The sequence below is a fragment of the Oenanthe melanoleuca genome, chromosome Z (assembly GCF_029582105.1).
Source record: "Oenanthe melanoleuca isolate GR-GAL-2019-014 chromosome Z, OMel1.0, whole genome shotgun sequence".
Lineage (NCBI taxonomy): Eukaryota > Metazoa > Chordata > Aves > Passeriformes > Muscicapidae > Oenanthe > Oenanthe melanoleuca.
Window position 1 is genome coordinate 221,781 of NC_079362.1, and position 19,003 is coordinate 240,783.

The 19,003-nt window shown below is 40.6% G+C and overlaps 1 protein-coding gene across 1 annotated transcript; it reads right to left on the reverse strand.

Moving 5' to 3' along the window:
* Window positions 1-6,496: 6,496 nt before the first annotated feature.
* Window positions 6,497-17,783, reverse strand: LOC130265560 (uncharacterized). The gene is made up of 9 exons (XM_056514715.1): window positions 17,658-17,783; window positions 16,185-16,264; window positions 13,252-13,390; window positions 11,834-12,008; window positions 10,079-10,126; window positions 9,762-9,824; window positions 8,199-8,309; window positions 8,006-8,062; window positions 6,497-7,477 (listed from the first exon to the last, which is right to left on the reverse strand). Exons 2-9 carry the CDS (start codon window positions 16,229-16,231, stop codon window positions 7,350-7,352), a joined length of 768 nt encoding a protein of 255 aa, XP_056370690.1. The 5' UTR covers window positions 16,232-16,264; window positions 17,658-17,783; the 3' UTR covers window positions 6,497-7,349.
* Window positions 17,784-19,003: the final 1,220 nt, after the last annotated feature.

Genomic DNA, 19,003 nt, shown 5'->3' on the forward strand with positions numbered 1-19,003 from the left:
GCAGTAAGGACTTTGACTAACTTGAAAACTCCAGAAATATCTATCAAACTTGAACAACAATATCTATCAACATGAACTTATAACAATAATTACAAATCTTAACAATAGTTACTAGAACTCTTTAACTAGTATATCAATCTTTAACGTATTTAATAACTAGTTTGTCAGTTTGTAGTGATCTTTAGCCACCTTTGGCTTTCTTTTAAAATCTACTTTGAGGTCCCTGAACCTGGAATTGCAACTCACTCAGGAGGATTTGTAGGTGACATTGCTGAGTCCAGTTCGCTGTCAGGGGGTAGCACTGGTCCTTTGACTCGGGTGATGTGGGTCCAGCCTCTTTCTTGTGTTTGCACTGTGGTGTGTGTGCTGAGTAACACCTGGAAGGGACCTTCAAATTTGGGGGTTAATGGGGTGTTATTCCATGATTTGACTATTATCCAATCCTCAGGGCTCATATGGTGTACGTCAGTGTGGAGGATACAACGGTCCCTGAAAAAGGCCCTTGGGATCTTGTGCCCTGAGACAATGAAACCTTTCATAAGTGATGCCCTGCCAAATCCCCTGTTATCATTTAGGATTTCTATTGGTCTTTAACTTTACTAGATGATTGGTCTTTTCTCACCTAGAATCTTAAAGTAATTGGATAGTTTCTCAACTTGCAATTTTACTGGTTAGAAATTCAATCCCCCTGAAATCTATAAAGACCCCTTGCTGTGCTATGTAAGTGGATTTTGCTGGTAGAACCCTTTGAAGAGATAAAGATACCCTAGTCTCAGCAGCTACAGTTGGCACCTGAACTCTGCGTGAAGCTCTGACCACTGCAGGTGTGAGCGGCATTCGCTGAACAGTTCCGCCCTCGGAGACGCCGACACCTTGGCTGGCAGATCTCTGTTCTGTAAAGATCTGCCCCAACCAAGGACAGTGCAACAGCCTCAGGATCCACACCTGAGACTGGACCAAGCTAGCAGCAGCCAGCAGCCCTGACCCATTGGCTGAGATCTGGTGAGCATCTCGAGCCTCTCTCTAAGCGCACTTTTCATGTTAGGGTCACCAGTGGGTTTTTGGTTTTTTCGGGTTTTTTTTTCCTTGTTTTTCTGCTGGCCTGCCATAGGTTCCATGGGGAATCTGCTTTAGAATCTGCTCGTCAGACCTTTCCTTAACTCCATGGAAACAGACTTCTATTCCCAAACCTTAACTCTCCTATCTTCTAACAATTTCAAGTATTCTGCAGGAAATCTTTCGAAAACTAACCTTAAAAAATTCATAAAATGGCTTTTTACCCAATTTCCTGATATTAACTCCCAGTCTATCACTCTAACAGCCTTTTGGAACCAAGTTGGAACTCACATTTACTCTTTACAAACCCAGAGCAATTTCAAAGTTACCTCTTTCATTCCTTTATTTCAAGAAATAGTCCGAGCACGTAGAAAACAAGTTTCTTCCTCCCCTAAACCACCTACACCCCCAGCGCGCACGGCACCCCCAGCACAGAGCCACCCACAGCCCTCAGGCTCTGTGCCTGCCTCTTCCTGCCCACATCAGCAACACCAGCACGTCCAGCAACAGCTATGAATACAAACTCTCTGGCAAAAGTAAAAAAAAGTCATTGCTAGAAAAGTTTTAGGAACTGTCAAATAGTTCGATATGAAAAATAGATATGGATTCATCACCTGGAATGATACCAAAGAAAATGTGCATGTCCATCAAACTGCAATAAAAAAAAAAAAAAAAAACCCAGAAAATGTCTCTACTGTGTAGGAGATGGAGAAACAGTGCAATTTGACATAGTACAAGGAAGAAAAGGCCCCCAAGCAGCCAGTGTTACAGGATCTAGTGAATTCCTGGTGCAAGGAAGCATTCAGCACCAAACTGCAACTACTATCCACATCCTGAAAAACATTGTCCCTCACACAACAACCAAAGAGATAAAGCCCAAAGCCAACAGCTATCAAATTACAGTAGCAGCCCAAAGGCAAAGACAGCACAAAACACCAATCAGCAGTTCTGCAACCAAAAGTCCATTCCTCTATTTGCAGGACCTGTCAAACGAATAAGTCATACTCCTTCAAGTGCCTTCCCCTATTGCCTACTGCCTCCCAACTTCCCTTCCACTTTCCCCTTTTTTCATCCACAATATAAGTCCCTTCAAAATTTCCCCAAATCCTATTACCCTTTCTTTTTGCTCCCTCAAATTCCTACCCCCCTTTCCCTCCCTAGTCTCCCTGCCACAGCCATGCTTCTCCCTACCTTTGCTCCCTAGTTGCTAATCCTTTTCACAAGGTTAGTTTTTAATACAAAGGGGGGGATGATGTGAGGTGGGGAAAAAAAGAAAAATCTCCCAAAGTAACAACCTTTGTTTTTTCTTCAAAATTAATGACTTCTATTTGAAGTTGCAGCAGGTACTCCACCCCCATTCTACCTCGTACAGGCTCAATCACAGCTAACCACATTGCTCACAGCCACCAGAGTGCCAGTCCATGCTGAAGAATCCCTTTCCTGACTCAGTTTCCTCACAAGCCATGCTGAGAAAACCTCACCTCTCTTCCTACCAGTTCCAAGATGCTTCAAAAATCTGTTCAGACATTGGGGACTCAAAAAATGGCTTACATTTTGAAAATTGTTTCATGAATGCTTTTGGTTGTTTTTGTCATGTTGTGTTCATTTAGTTGCCTCAACCATTAAAATTTAAATCCTTAAAAGAAACATTCTTAATTAATAAAGAAACGAGGAGTTGTGGAGACCAAAGGCATTCCCAATCAGGGAGAGCAACTCCTGTTCTGTTCCCTGGGTTAGCCCTGTGTCCTCTCTCTGTCTGTCAGCCTTCTGGTCACTCTCACCCCGTTTCCTTGTTGGCCCCTCTGCCCTAGCCCACCCTTGTGACACCTCCATATCCCCTGGTAATTGGTGCCTGATGCTCTTCCCCGCCCTGCTCATCCCATCTATTTAACCTGGACCCTTACAAAGTACCTGGCCTTTTGTTCTCTGAACCATGGAGGGTGCACGCCCCTGGCTGAAATAAAGATCTCTGTAAAACCCCTGCAAAGGCCCTTCCAGCTCATTTACTTGCTTTCACCCTGAGCAACACCAACTGCAACAAAGCATAACCCAGCTTGCAATGAGTTTTACAAAATTTTGAAGGCTTTAACTCTTACTGAGCTCCTCACAGGATTTACACACTGTCCATGCAACACCACTAACTTGGCAGGAAAAATCACTACTCTGATTCCCACGTGAGAAGAACCAAATAAAGCAAAGAAGAATAAAGGGTTTGAGAGAAATGAGGATGCAACTGAGGGAACAGAGTCAGCAAAAAATCGGGTTTTATTGCAGAGAACCATCAGATAATAAATAAAGCTCTCCAATACAGAGAGAAAATACTTTTGAGGATTACAGTGGATTTTTTGATGAGATGAACTCAAGTAAAAATGGTGAGTAAGGACGTGAAACATAAGAGAAGAAGAAGGAAGGAACTCCTTCATTTTGTTTACCTTTTCATTCTTTTCAGCATCTTTCTGAAGGGAATCTACTGCTGGCAGCTTTTCTAACAGGCCTGTTGTCCATTTGGAGATAAACACTGGCAGAAATGGTAGAAACTTTACAGAATGGTCTGTGTCACATTACTCTGAATAGCTTATCTGACCATGAAATTTACTGTTGGGCACCTAAAATTGGACTGCTGGTCAGAAAGTGTGCCATCAGAGCCAGGTGTTTCTGTGCTAAAAATGTGATCAAGTCACTTTGACTTGGTGATTTGAGCCATAAAAGCTGGACCCACTTTCAGGGTGAATTTGGAGACCTCAGCTACAGGTGGATGCACCATGTGGGATTTTCCCAGTTGCTGGGAAGAGTTCTCCAGCTGCTCTCTCTGAAATGGGGCTCCACAGCAGCTCTGGGTGGACTCTGGATGATGGTAAAGTGTTTTGGCCATTGGTGATGGATCTTTCTCAGTCACTATCCTGTCTCTCATGTAGTAATGAGATGACCTTGCTTGGATCTGCTTGTTGCTAAAGCCAAGCATGTAATATCGTTTTACTTTTTGGTTGCCTAAATATTCCTAGTAAAATATGACCTTTGTTTCCTTTGGTGTCTGTGTCCTTTAAAACGCCCCTGTCAATTGGCGGAACACGGGCCTAAGGCCTACTGGAATCAACCTTTCTTAGACTTGCTGGAATTTCCTGAGGAATTATTTGTGCCCCTCATCTTTTTCAAGAGCTACAATATCCCATGTACATAGGAAAGAGGAACCTAAGCAAGTATCTAGAGTTTCCTGAAAAGAACAAACTTCTTGGACAGCAAGCAGCATTCGCACAGAAGTGGCAGGGTAAAAATCTCAGCAAACTGCAGACACCTTGATGAATGGATTAGTGGCATTATGGGCCACGTTTGCCCATGATGGCTATGTTGCCTTTTTCCCAATCTGAAAATGAAGGTTGAGATGCTTTTAGTAAGGAGGTAATATAAAAGTGGATTTTTATTTGAAGGTTTTCATGAGCAGTTTCATAAAGATGTCCACGAAAGTCCACTCCTTCCAGGGATGACTACATATTTATAGGTTTAGGAAACTAGCATAATTGATAGAAGGCACCAGCTAGGAGGACAAGTGGTTATGCAATTCCCCCCGAGGTCAAGTTCCTTCTCTGGAGTCCTCCCCTCAGCACTGGCTTTGTCCATGGAAAGGTATCTGGAAGAATTGCTCTCAACCTTGGTTCCCAGGAAGAACCAAGATAGCACTGGGGCCTTGTACCCCTCCCAGCTTGGAGCACTGGAATTTGTCTTTCTGCTTAGGGAGACGCTGTGGAAATGTACTGGGAAAACTAGTCACTAAGACAATAGGCCACAGAGCTACAAATATATGTGTGAAGAATAGAGAGAACGAAAGAATAGAGAGGGGAAAGAAAAAACAGGAAAAACCTAAATGGCATCAGGAAGATCCAGGGCATGAGCACATAGATTCAGATGGTCTTCTCAGCCTTATTTCTGCATATTTCTGGGAACCAGAGGAATCCTGCTGGAGTCTGTGGGGAGATGGGTTTGGGAAGTAAGAGTTTATTTCTTCTTTTGTCCTTGGAGCAGCTCCTGTTCCTATCATGAGTTAAGCCTCTCTCTAGACTGATGCCTCTGCAGCAAAACAGTTTATGGCAGACAGAAGACACTGATACTTCCAGGGGACATGGCTTTCTCCAGTGCCAGCTATGAGTGGGAGTCAGAACAAAAACTCTCTTAAACACAACTCCATTGGAAGATTCCCTTCCTTTCCACTGTGTAAATAAGCTCTACGATCACTTCTGAATTGTCAGTTGTTTCTAAAGTATGAAAGTTCTCTTTTATGATTTTTTAAATATGGTTTGGAATTGGATAATTCTCCTTTGTTCACAAATTCCAGACCAAACTGCCTTTGGAATATGGCCCACTGAGCAGCTTTTGCCCAGACATGTGGACACTGCTGAAGGCCTAGGCAAAATCTGCCAGGCCTTTTTCTCAGGTTCTGAGTCTTTTTCTCAGGCTGTGAAACCTTCTCAGCTCCAGCCAGGATTTATCCCAGGCTGGAGACTTTTTCTTTACTGTAAACATAAGACAAAGAATGATAACAGAGATAAACACCTGCTAGACCCATAGGAAAGCCAGGGAGAAGAGGTGTCTCTTTCTCTGTCCAATGAACTGTCTGTATTGTTTTTCATGAAGAACCTTATTTAAAGCTATGGCTTCCTTCAATAAATGGCTCTTTTTTGCTCTTTCTTGCACCAAGCAAGAGAGTGTCTTGTTGCTGTTTTTTCTTGCCGCTCCGAAACTTTTCCACGGCAACACAGCCACGGTACTTGTAGATAAGAAAGCAAGGGCAATGGTATTTGCAGCCAAAATCCAATAAAGTGTGGGAAAGCCAAAACATCCTGAGGAGATAAAGGCCTCCAGCTCTTACTAGAAATCAACAGAGCTCCTGCCAAATGATTATGTATTAGTAAGTGCAATCTGTCTGCCTGGATGAGAGTCTTGCTCAACTGAAGAAACAGAAAGATCAGCAAGGGTGCTTCCAAAGGCCCATCACATGGTTTTTATTTTGCTCATCTGTCTTAAGTTTGCAACTAAATGTGTGTCTGCAGCTGAGCTGATGAGAGCAGGGAAAAAAAAAAAAAAAAAAAGCAACTCATGGCAGGGCCGTGACATTCCACAAGAGGAATCACTGGTGTACATTTCATGGACCCCTCTCAACCCTATTAAAGTATTGTAGTCCTGGTTTAAAATAGACACGTATGAAAAAACTTTGAGAGACAGAGACTAAAAGGGCTTGTGGATTTTTTTTTTAAGAATTAAGAAAACTACCCAAAAGGTGTTGGTTTATAACATTTTAAAATATACTACATAAAAAATTAACAACTGCAATAAATAAGAGTTTAAAAATTGTTTTGGTGTATGATTAATTAGAAACAGAGAAATGTGAAGATATGAATGCACATTTCCATAAAAATATGAAATTCCAGACTAAAAGACACACTGAACTACAATATAAAGGTAGGTAAAGCTGTACTTTAATTAGCTCTTTTTACATTTCTAGAGCTTTTTCCCTCTCAAGACAAGCTGGGATATTCCTTAAGAAAACTGTTGCAGCCAAGAAGCCAATAATTAAATTTCATGGAGTCTTCTGGTGTTGGGTGAGATACCCCGGCTGGCAGATCTGAACGGAGGCAAAGAACGGGCTCTGCGTCGTGTGACAACGAAGGGTGCGATTGACTGGAGCAGGAGGATGAACTGGAGCACCAACTGGAGCTCTAATCCTTTCCCAGGAGGGAGTGGACATGGTGAAAGTACTTAATGGCCTAATACGGGAGGAATCATCCACCCATGAGGTACTTCCGATTCCGGTTGGGCTAACTTGGACATACATGCTCGTTATTGGTCGTCGAAAGCTGTAAGCTTTGCTGCTCCTGCCACAGGGGATGGGGATTCTAATCACACTAGGCTGGCGATATACCCAGACTGAGTCTGAGTGCAAGTCAGAGTCGCTTCTTGTGTAGTACATCCGATCGGCGGTTCGGTTCGCTAGAGGTCGCAGCGGCCCGAAATGTCGGCTGTAATTCCAGTCAAACTCACTTCTTGACCCGCTGGTAAAAACTTTATCGCTGAGCTCTCTCCCTCCTGGGGTAAAAACTTCATCACTAATCGGTCTCCCAGGGGTAAAAACTTCATCACTAATCGGTCTCCCAGGAGTAAAAACTTCATCACTAATCGGTCTCCCAGGAGTAAAAACTTCATCACTAAGCTGTGTCCCAGGGATAAAAACTCCATCACTAATCGGTCTCCCAGGGGTAAAAACTTCATCACTAATCGGTCTCCCAGGGGTAAAAACTTCATCACTAATTGGTCTCCCATGGGGTAAAAACTTCATCACTAATTGGTCTTGCAGGAGTAAAAACTTCATCACTTAGGTTTCTCCAACTTGACGGAATAACGTCATCACTAAGGTCTCTCCAACTTGCTGGAACTGAAAAACAAACAAATCAAGAGAGTATCTTCATTTGCTGTTAAATAACTCTCACAGAGGTAAGTATGTGAAGTACTTGTAACTGTTTGCTTCTTGTCCTAGGTGCTTATTTGAAGCAAATGGCAACTTATTATAGATATTAATTTTTATTTGATAAAGGACAATAACACAAGCATTCTGCTTTAGGAAGTGTTGGAAAACAACAGCACTATTGAAGTGCTACAAATATTTATGCACATCTTCTACTTCTCATCATTATTGTTGTTAGGGTGTATTTTTTTAATCCAGTAAACAAACTAATTTCTCAGTCACCTGACAAAAGTTTTCAGGCCTGTGTTAGCTTTCATCACCTCCCTTCTTCTCTGAAACAAGTCTCAGAACGTTTCTGATAGTACTTACTTTATTACTCCATTATCTTTGCACTTAACCACTGTTATTATTTGCCTAGAGCAGCTGTGCAGCATGAAGGGAGATGCTGGCTCTGAACCCACATCTAAGTGACCAAAACTGCCTGAAAAGCAGACTTACCATCAGGACGAAGAGGAGTGCTGATTCCTCGGGGTATGAAGTAACTCGGAACAGATTCTGCCAGAGAAAGTAAATTAACTTCAGAGAATGTAAATATTAAAACCAAGGAAATGCACAGAACTGGAACAGTTATGGTTGGAAGGGAAGGCTGTGCTGGTTCCAGACACACTATAGGGTCTGTAAGGTGACACACCAGAGGTTGTGTCCGTTCCAGGCGTAGGGCAGGTTACATAGAGTGTCCCACCAGAGGTTATGGCAGGTCGTGGGTAAGGGGAGTATCTGTGTCTAGATGGTCCCCAGCATACTGGAATAAAAAAAGAATAAAACCCAAATCAAGACAGAATCTACATTTGCTGTTAAATACCACTCACAAAGGCACATATGTGAAGAACTTATAACTGTTGACTTCTTGTCTTAAGTGCTTATTTGAAACACAGGGTGCTTGATTATAGATATTAATCTTTAATGGACAAAGGACATTAGCACAAATATACTGCCCTAGGAAGTGTTGGAAAACAGTGGTACTTTATTTGTAGTGCTACAATTGCTTACAGATATCTTTTACTGCTCAATATTGCTAGGGTGTGTTTTGGTAATCCAGTAAAACAAACTAATTTTGCAGTCATCCTGACAAAAATTTTCATCCCTGTGTTAGCTTTCACCACCTCCTTTCTCCTCTGGAACAAGTCTCAGAACGTTTCTGATAGTTCTTACATTATTGCTGCATTATCTTTGCACTTACTACTGTTGTTATTTGCCTTACAGAAGCTGTGCAGCATGAAGGGAGATACTGCCTAGGAACCCATATCCAAGTGGTTCTCACGTGGAGAAGCAGGAGCAGGTAGAGAAATTGAACGGGCTGCTTCAGATTCAAAGTGACCCCGCATAGAAAGTAGAAAGTTCATAGAAAGTAAATTTTGAAAAGCAGAGAAATGCACAGAACCGAAGTGGTTATGATTGCAAGGAAAGGTTATTACAAAATGTTAATGATTTATGACAGAAAGAAAAGCAAAAGTCTTCATGAAAAAAAAAGAAAGAAATAAGAAATTGGGGTAATGGTCAACAGCAACAAAACATGAGCCAGCAGTGTGCCCAGATGGCCAAGAAGGTCACTGGCCCCTGGCCTGTATCAGGAATAGTGTGGCCAGCAGGAGCAGGGAGGTCATTCTTTCCCTGTACTTGGCACCAGTGGGGCTGCATCTTGAGTGCTGTGTCCAGCTGTGACCCCCCAGTTCAGGGAGGATGTTGAGATGCTTGAGCACGTCCAGAGGAGAGCAATGAGGCTGGTGAGGGGCTTGGAGCACAAACCCTGTAAGGAGTGGCTGAGGGAGCTGGGGTTGTTTATCCTGGAGAAAAGGAGACTTAGGGGTGACCTTATAACTCTTTACAACTTCCTGAAAGGAGGTTGTGATCAGGTGGGGGTTGGTCTCTTTCTCCAGGCACCAAGTGACAGAATAAGAGGATACAGTCTTAAGTTGCACCAAGGGAAATATAAAATGGATATTAGGAAACGGTTTTTTATGGAAAGAGTGAGAAAGTACTGGAATGGTCTTCCCAGGGAGGTGGTGGAGTCACCATCTCTGGATGTGTTTAAAAAAAGGCTGCATATGGCACTCGGTGCCAGAGTTCTGTTGAGCTGGTAGGGCATGGGTTGGACTTGATGATGCTGAAGATCTCTTCCAACCTTGTGATTCTGTGATATGCTGGCTAGGAACCCACATTCAAGTGACTAAAATCTGTTGAAAAGCAGACTTACCATCAGGAGCAGGACCACGAGGTGTAACGTTTTCTTCGTGTGGAAACGAAAACCAAATGGATTCTGTCAGAGAAAGTAAATTTACTTCAGAGGAAGCAAATTTTTAAAACTATGGAATAGCAGAGAACTGGCATAGTTATGGTTGGAAGGGAAGGCTATGTTGGTTCCAGACACAGTATAGGTTCTTTAGGGTGACACACCAGAGGGTAAATCCATCCCAGACCCAGAGTTGGTTCCGTGGCACAGTTCCTCAATGCTTAGGTCACCTTCAGCTAGCATTTGCAGGAAATATGGACTATAACTCTGACCAAACTTACCTTCTGATCCGTATGTAAGAGTGTGCTGTCTGGGCTCACTGCTGCGTGCTGGAATAAAATAGAAGAATAAAAAAACAAGTCAAGAGAGAATCTACATCTCCTGTTAAATTCCTCTCACAAAGGTACGTGTGTGAAGTACTCATGACTGTGTGGTTCTTGTCTTAAGTGCTTATTTGAAACACAGGGCACCTGACTACAGATATTAATCTTCAGTAGGCAGAGGACATTACAACAAGTATCCTGCCCTTGGAAATGGTGGAAAACAGCAGCACTTTATTTGAAGTGCTACAAATATTTACAGAGATCTTTTACCCCTTATCATTAGAGTTGCTAGGGTGTGTTTTTAAACAAATTTATTCTCCCTTTCACTCTAATTAGGGAGCACATGCTCTGTTAGCCACCGAAGGGAGTCCTTTACATTTGGACATATTTCACCATCAACTGAAATCAACACTTCATACTCTTCAAATATTAGTCAGGTATAATGTTACAGACAACATTTAAATTAAATCACTGTAATATTCAAGTATGTTACAATAATCTGACAAGTTAAAAGTTCCCATACCTAGAATACTGAGTACCAAACAATTTTTGCATAGAAAAGGCACTTTGTTTGCCAAATAGCAAGTGTGGTGTTGAACGACTGTGTTTCTGAACACCTTGTCCTAAGTTACATAATATGATTTATAATATAAGTTTCATATTGTTATTATTTTAAACTGTGTGATTTATACAATTTGGTTACAAGTACTGCTTGTGTAAGGAAAGCCACAGGATAAGGAGAGCATTTGTACCAGGAGACCTGCATTCCTTGGCTATGCAATAATGTTGGCAAGTGACACCCAGTTGATTAAAATCAGGTAAGAAGATTTTTATAATTTGTGTGCTCTCCAAATGAGTGAAAGTGCAGATTTCTTATTATCTTTAAAAAAAATCTGGCAGTGTAAGTGCACTTGGAAGTTTCAAAGTCTCCTTCCATCCTTGTAAGGTTACAAACTCCAGGAGTTCTTCAGTCTTTTCAGTGGACACTAAAGGTTCACAAATTCACCTCCTATACTAAATTTAAAGAGTATTATACTTACATAAGTAATAAAAAAAAGCATCAACAAAGCTTTAAGTGTGAGAAATCTCTCACTGCTTGAGAAGGATTCATAAAATTTGAATTTCTGAATGCAGAACTAGTAGGGGAAAGAAATGTCTAGGTAAACCCCTTCCTTTCCACATACTACTGTCATAGTACACATTATATATATGAAAAGATGACACAAAGAGGCCTGATAAAAACGATGAAAAGCTAGAAATATGTGAAAAGATAAAAGAAAAAAGTAATATGATGAGAACTCTTGGGGAAAAAAAGTTTTTATAGAGTTTAAACAAATAAGCAGGACTAAATTTTATTTGTTTTCCCCCCTGAAATGGAAAAGGAAGAACTGCTGGACATAGTGATAAGCAGGGTGCAGAGAGGGACCCCTTAATTGCAATTCTGTACACACCGAAGGCAGGAGTAACAGAAGGTAAGGAGCAAGAGACAAAAGAGGGATTGATAGGTTTAGCAGGTTATATTTAATTCACATGAGACAGCAAGGGCTCTGTAAACTCTTAGGAGCTTGCAAAAGCAGATGAGTAAGACATGGGAAAATAAGAGGCTTCCAAAAAACATAGTAGCCATGAAACTTTGTGCAATCTCTGCTTGTTTGAATGACTTGGGACTGATGTAGCCTCTGGTCCATGTGTTTATGTCTTTTTTAAACTGACCTTGCAGTTCCAAAAGCTTGGCTTTTGCATCACATAGCTCATCCTCTGCAGAATACATCTGCACCTGAGCATCTTTTCTAGCCAAGGACATTTCACTCTCCAGAACTCGACGAAGAGCCTCTCCTCTCTCCAGTTCTAACCTTAATTTCATTAATTCTTTTTTATAGTAAGACATCTAGAAAATAAATATTTCAGAAATTGCATTCACAGCTGTTGTCTTATCACAGTCTGAATTTGAAATACAGTCTTGAAACTTCATATTTTAGATACTTTTTTTAAAATGCAAACTGATCCTGTTCTTATATCCTTTTCATTTACCTTAAACATATCTCTCTGTTTTCCCAAAGATACTTCTGCCTTAAGACAATAAGGTTATAATTATATTCCACAGGCAATTTTCTAATAACTGTATTTAACAACTAGAAAAACAGTCATGTTGGATTCTAGATTATCAGACACCTAGGAACTCATTATGGAAACACAAACTTCAGTCCAATGATGTTCAGCAGTCAAGCAGAATGCTATTAAACACTACAAACAAAACAAAGAAAACACTTCTAAAAAAGGCTGTTATCTGGTATAAGAAAGAAAGTCTAGTCACTGCTGCCAGAAATTACCCCATTCAAGCCATTTGAATTCAAGAAGGTGGAAAGTAAAACATGCATTTCTTCAGAACATCTACAAAGCAGCAGCATCCTTATTAACAGGAGCACCATTAATGGCAAATAATTTAACCCCATTAAAAAGGTTCTCCCTGATGCTCTTGTGGCAAACTAGTACCTAAATCAAGTAGCAGTGAGAAAATACTTTGTTAAAATTTTCTTTAGTTTGAATTATGATTACTGCTACAAGTAACAATTCTGCTCTTAGCAGTTTGTTAGGGGCAGCTGCTGTGGGTGCTCATTCCTCTCTTTTAGGTTAAGTGCAGCCAATAAACCAAGTTTGTTGTTCCATATCCATTTTTTAAAGTTCCTGCTTCTTACACAGTGATTTGCTCTTGTCGTGCTCCCGTTGCTCCATCAATGGTGGGGTGATTCTCTAAAATTGATCCCTGGAATTACCATGATTAAAACACTCAAACCAACAAACCATGTCTTACACTGAGAATTCCAAAGCTGGGGATGTAAAATATTTTCCTGCATGACTTTGCTGTTGTGTAGTGCTCCAGTTTCTTACACACACCTTCAGCTATTAGCAATGACACTAAAAGTTACATCAGTTCCTGCAGACAGGCATGAGAGGTCTGTGCAGTGCTGCTGCTTTCTTATTTTCCAACTAGTGACTGTGAATTTGATTCACCTGATGAGAGGATTATTTCAAGGAAACTTGAAATAATTGCATCTAAGGAAACAAATTACATTTATTTTAAGGATAAAAGCAAGCAAGCAAGCAAGCAAGCAAACAAACAAACTCCTTACATCTCGATTGTATCGCCTGGTTGATTCCAAGTTTCTTTTCTCAAGTGCCTGGAGTTTCATTCTTATATCTTCAATGATGTCTATTTCTGGTTGATTTCTGTCCTGTGGTAACAGTGGTTCTTGTATATCAGTGCCTGACCTGAAAAATGTGTTTTCCTTTAAAATGAGTATTCCTTTAAAAATTCAATGTTTCTTCACTTCAATTACCCAAGCGCGGACCCTGGGATTTAAACATTCACATAAGTAAAATTACTTTGTGCAGTTTTTGTCTGCTATTGCTCTTTGAAGAAAGAATTATATAAAATTGTTTATTTTGCAGTGTATGAGAGAAATGGCAGCAGGAACTTGAAGAGAGATGCACTTTGGATTAACAACGTTGATGTAAGCATAATGTGTTCATTATTCTTTTTCAGTATCTTTATTTTTGATAATGAACTTCCATAATTTTTGATAATTAATTTCCAGGTGGTTTAAAGACAGCATTCCAATCATGCAAGTTAAAATAACTGGCAAGCTTTTTTGTCTCCACAGTAAGTCTATTTTCTATTTTCTATTTCTTTTCTTTGAGTTACCATCTCAAAACCATCTCTGTCGTGAAACAAACTCACAGATGTGGAAAAAAACCTCTCTTTTACATACTTGGTCTTCACAGAGACTCACATTCAGCCTACAGACATGCAACTGATCACTAAACACAACACAAATGAAAGGTTTAGTCCTCCAAACTACTCTGTTTTATCTTAATTTCCACTACTATTTCAGCTATAACAAAATCTACTTGGAAGTCAGCAGAATCAGCCCTCAAGCACCCCAAACAGTAATAAAAGAGTCAAAACCAAGTTTCTGTATATGAAGTGAAAAATCTAAACATAGAATATGCAAATTTCTGAATATACACACACATAAATAGGTACAGATACATATATATATGCACATATATGTATACATATTAAAAATATTAATTAACTAGTTAAATAACTTGAAGTGAAATTATTATAACTTCAAACTTGAAAACTTTTAAGTTGTTTAAGTACTTGAAAATCAGTGTTCACATTATTTGATGTATGTTGGTTTTCACAATCTTTAAGTATGTAAGAAAGACTGCAGTAACTGTTTTCTCCATGCAAAACTGCAAGTTTATGGGCAAGAAATATGAAATACACTGATACAAGAAATATGATTAAATTAAGCACTAAATTGGTATCATATAATACAGAAATGTAAATACTAAAGTATCATACCTTTGTCTACATGAAGCATTTTTCAGAGAAATGATACTATACTGCCATTTAATTAAGAGATATTAAATATATTTATATAAAAAATGACCACTTTTCTTCTACATTTTTGTATAGGCACAATAAACAATTTCATGACCAAAATGATGTATGTTTTCTAATGTTGTTGGGTTTTTTTTGACTAGCAAAAAAGACACAAATGCCACCAAGAAGGGGGTTGGTAATTTAGATTAAATCTTGCCTCTAAAGACATTCATACTATTAAGGGATAAAATTTCAGGTTTTTAGGTGCAAACTATAAATATTTAAATATAAAAATTATATGGCACCACAAGCATTAGCAAATTAAGGATGCTATGGAAATGAAAAATGTGCATTAGAGCATTGAAACAGAGAATATTATATTACGTACTGGACTAAAATTGCATTAGAAACCTCTTTGAAATAGCATTTTATGAACAGCTTCTGAACTCATAAGGCAATAGGTGGAAACTTAAAAATATATATTAGAAAACCCTAATTTCTTTCTTTGTACAGAACCAAAAAAACCCCAAATCAAAACCAACCAACCAACCAAACAAATAAACAAACAAACAAAAGCCCCCCCACCCAACCAGTGACAGAATTGCTGAACTATTATTGTGTTAGCCACTTCATTTTGGTTGTCTACCTAAACATTTTCAAATAAAATAGAAACTAGACTTAAGAATTTTTGTTTCTCTGATACTTAATTTAATTATCACAGTGTGGCCAACAAATGCAGTACTTTATGAAAGCTTCCTACTACCACTTGGAGATTTTTCCCTCATTCTTCATGGAACAACTAGAAGTGCTACAACCATAAAGCTCTCTGAAGATTCAAAGAAAAAAATCACATAAAAGTGTGGAAAGTTTCAAACAATGCACAATTTACAGCCTCACAAACTTCAGAGAATGTTTTCTACTTCCATTTTCATATATTACTAGTTCATCAACTCCTGGTTTTGAACTAAAACATGCTTTTTACCAACTACAGTTTTTATCTAAGACAACATTTTTAGCAGGACTTTAAAATGTTCAGGAAAGCATATGAGCAGGTGAAATAGCTCTTGAGTCCTACACTGCAGGAGTTCAAAACCTAAATTCTCAGTGTTCACTTCACAAGTCTGATGGTTACACTCAGCATTGACCATTGCACAAATCCAGCTTCTCACTGGCTTCAATTCCACAGCTGGCAGAAAATTTTGCAACAGAGAGAAATGTTCTTTCACTTACTACCTAGCAGTGTCATTTTGCTAAACTTCTGCAGCTGAAGGAGCAGACTGCAGTCTGATTTTCTAACCAAAGTCCTTATCTGTGGAATTTGGCTCTTCCTATGTAACTGGCAGTTGTGTACAGACGAAAGACAGAAAAATAGTTTGTGCTAGAGATCAAACCCCTATTAAGTTATAAAACACAGGAGTCATGGGTAAGACTTAAAGCCAAGCTCTACCACCTCAATTAATGTGAAAACCCTCCTGTGCCTCCTGGGCAGGATTCCTATGTGCTGGCAGAAACTCTCTCTGCCTCCTGATGATTCTATGACAGCTTGCATGTATCACACCATATCTGGTTCCTCCTCAGCCTGAACTGCATCATTTCAGGCATCTAGAAAATAAAGAAGCCACAAAAGCAGGAAATGAACTGCTAGACTTAAAAATCCAGAACTGGGCTCACCGAGTAGCTTCCCCAGAAGAGATGTTGACTGAAGTCTGTGAGCTCATGGTGGTGAAAATACAGCTTTCAAAGTCTATAAACTGTGGGGAATTAAGAACATAGTTAACCATATATACTTTTACTTGATGAGCATCAAAGATTAGTCTATTCTACATCATAAAAGCATTAAGGCCTCCAGCAGAGATGTGCTTTATTTGTCAACCCTCTAACATATTAAATTTTTAACCACTCATGAGCAATTTCACAGTGTCACTACCATGCCACTTGAGCAATCACCACAAGTGCAGTTGGACGTTGGCTTTAGAAAACAGAATTGTACTGCTAGTCCTCCAAACCTGAATATTGTAGACAAATAAACATATATGTATAGCAGAATATCCCATATCAGAGTTTTCAGAACACCAATAAAAAATTGTTGTTTGTGTAGATCGAGCTGCATTCTCCTAAGCAGATTGCAACCTCTGCTTCTCTTCAAACCAATTCTAAGGGAGATAAATGATAGTACTATGATTTTGAAGTAGACAAAATAGACAAGGTTGCCTGTCTAACAGAACACTATGTTAAAGCCTGCTAAGTCTGTCAGAAATTGCACAGAAGTTTTCCATTCAGATGTAGCCCTGAGACCTAAGAAATTAGGTATTTTTGTAACACTAGTCCCCTTTATTATTGCAAGTTACACCAGAGTCTCATAATGAACAGAAAAAAAAAAAAAAAACCCACAAAAAACAAAATCCACCAAAACAAAGCCAACAAAACTGTAGTTTCATTACAGAATCAAAATGTTTTTGGTCACATCCACATCATTCTGAAGTTTTAAAACTTCTTAAATTTACTCTGAAGTCACATAGAGGAAAAGAGAAAACTAACCCTGAATAGTGTCACCTGGGAATGCCAAAAATTTTGAATATGCAATATTCCTCTGTTCAAATAGGCATCAATAGCTCACTACCACACAAAGGGATAATTTCAAAAAGCATGCTGTTTCACCCAGGAAAAAAAGAAAACTCCAGTGCCACAGAGCAGCTTGTGGGAGTTCTATAATTAAACGAAACAGCAGACCAAGCTTCTGTTTGCGGAATTATGTTTGATGTGTCTTTAATAACTTGTGTCAGTTTCTTCTTGCAAATTTCTGAATATATGCTGAATACTTTAGAACAGGCCACTGATTTAGAACAGATATGAGGAAGAAATTCTCCTCATTGAGGGTGCTGAGGCCCCGGCATAGGTTGTTCAGAGCAGCTGTGGCTGTTCCATCCCTGCAAGTGTCCAAGGTCAGGATGGACAGGGCTGGGAGCAGCAACCTGGGAGAGCAGAAGGTGTCCCTGCCATGGCAGGGCTGGAACAGGACATTTGAAGGTGACAGACACCACTCAAGGGTAAACCTAAACGTGATCTTAAAAACTCGAACGGCGCTGAGTTAAAGCAGGCAAAGCCTGGAGCAGCAACAAGCGGCAGTGGAAGCGCAGAACTCACCGGACAGGCTGCCGGCGGTGCCTGGAGCGGTGGCGATGCTGCTCCTCCTCCAGCACGACGAGCTGGACGGTCGGAGGGCAGCGGCTCCGGCACCGCAGGAACTGCAGGGCTGGGACCAGCTGCGACAAACGCGGAGCCGCAGCGGGAATTCCACGGTTGCCACGGACGCGCAGGTGATGCCACAATGCCCCGAACCGAGCCGGGCTCTGCCGGCTCCCGCTGCTCTCCCGCCCTCCCAAACTGTGCTAAGGCTCTTGTACCCAGGGACATGTTGCCAGATGCTGCCAGCTGAATCTTTCTTGGATGTTTGCCATTAACTTGTGTTTTAATTACAAAACTGTAGCTTCTGCTCATTTATCGGTGCTGTAGAGGGATGGCTTTTAATTTTTTTAATTCTTTTTCTGTAAATTGTTTTGCATGGATCTGTCTAAAAGATCCTTAAGGAATTAAAGCCATTTTTACTTGGCTGTGCCTTAAGAATAAATACTCACTGTGAAATATTCTTTGTCCAGAGGATTAAATTACATCTTTTGTTTTCCAGGGCAGGGTTTCCACACTTTGTCCATAATCCCTCCAAGTCAGCAATGCTCACCACTAGTTTCATGTTACTGAACATCAACTCAGCTTTTTACATCTCTTTCCATGGAGAGATTTCTTCTGCAGGAAATGTGCATTGAGCAATCCATGATACACTGTGTTTCTCCAGCAGCTTTCCACTCACCTCTGCCCCATTGTTATTGCTGATGCACACACCTGGTAGAGGCTCCATCCCACTCTCTCACGGCTTTGTCCTGGTTCTCTCTGAAGCAAAGGCTGTAGCTGATGTGCTACAATACATTTATAGTGGGCTGTACTTTGCAGCTGATATACAGACACACACATATGAACAACTTTGGAAGGCCTGAGTCAGCCGACCCAGTGCCTCTGGAAGGATGAGGGCAGCATCTCAGCTCAAAGATGACAAATGTTTTCCCATTCACTACTGTGCTGAGATAAGGCAGCCCTGAGCCACGGCAGAGCAGGAAGAGCTCACAAACAGCCCTGCCAGACGTGCAGGTTTGTCCATCAGCGACTCCGAGGTGGACATTTAAGAGAGACTCAATGGCACCCATGCTGCATATCTCAGTGTTATAAAGCAGTAGTAAAAAGGCCACCAGAAAGTGTATCCATGGCTCTGACAGCCCCACTGAACTCCAGATCCCCAAGAGATTTGATGGCCTCCGGCCCCCTTGGCCAGTGGCCGCTGCTGGTGGCAGCACCCACGAGATGGAGCTCTGAGCTTGACCATGAGCTGGGTGAGCACAATCCCTCCTGCTCGTTTTGCACTCGCTTTTTGCCTTCTTCCC

Excerpts from the sequence above, each read along its gene's own strand:
- LOC130265560 (XM_056514715.1), bottom strand. The coding sequence starts at position 16,231 with ATGAGCTCACAGACTTCAGTCAACATCTCTTCTGGGGAAGCTACTCG. Across the intron at positions 13,391-16,184 it reads TCTTCTGGGGAAGCTACTCG|GTCAGGCACTGATATACAAG; the intron begins GTGAGCCCAGTT and ends CACATTTTTCAG. Across the intron at positions 7,478-8,005 it reads CACTCCTCTTCGTCCTGATG|TTCCAGCAAGTTGGAGAGAC; the intron begins GTAAGTCTGCTT and ends TTTGTTTTTCAG.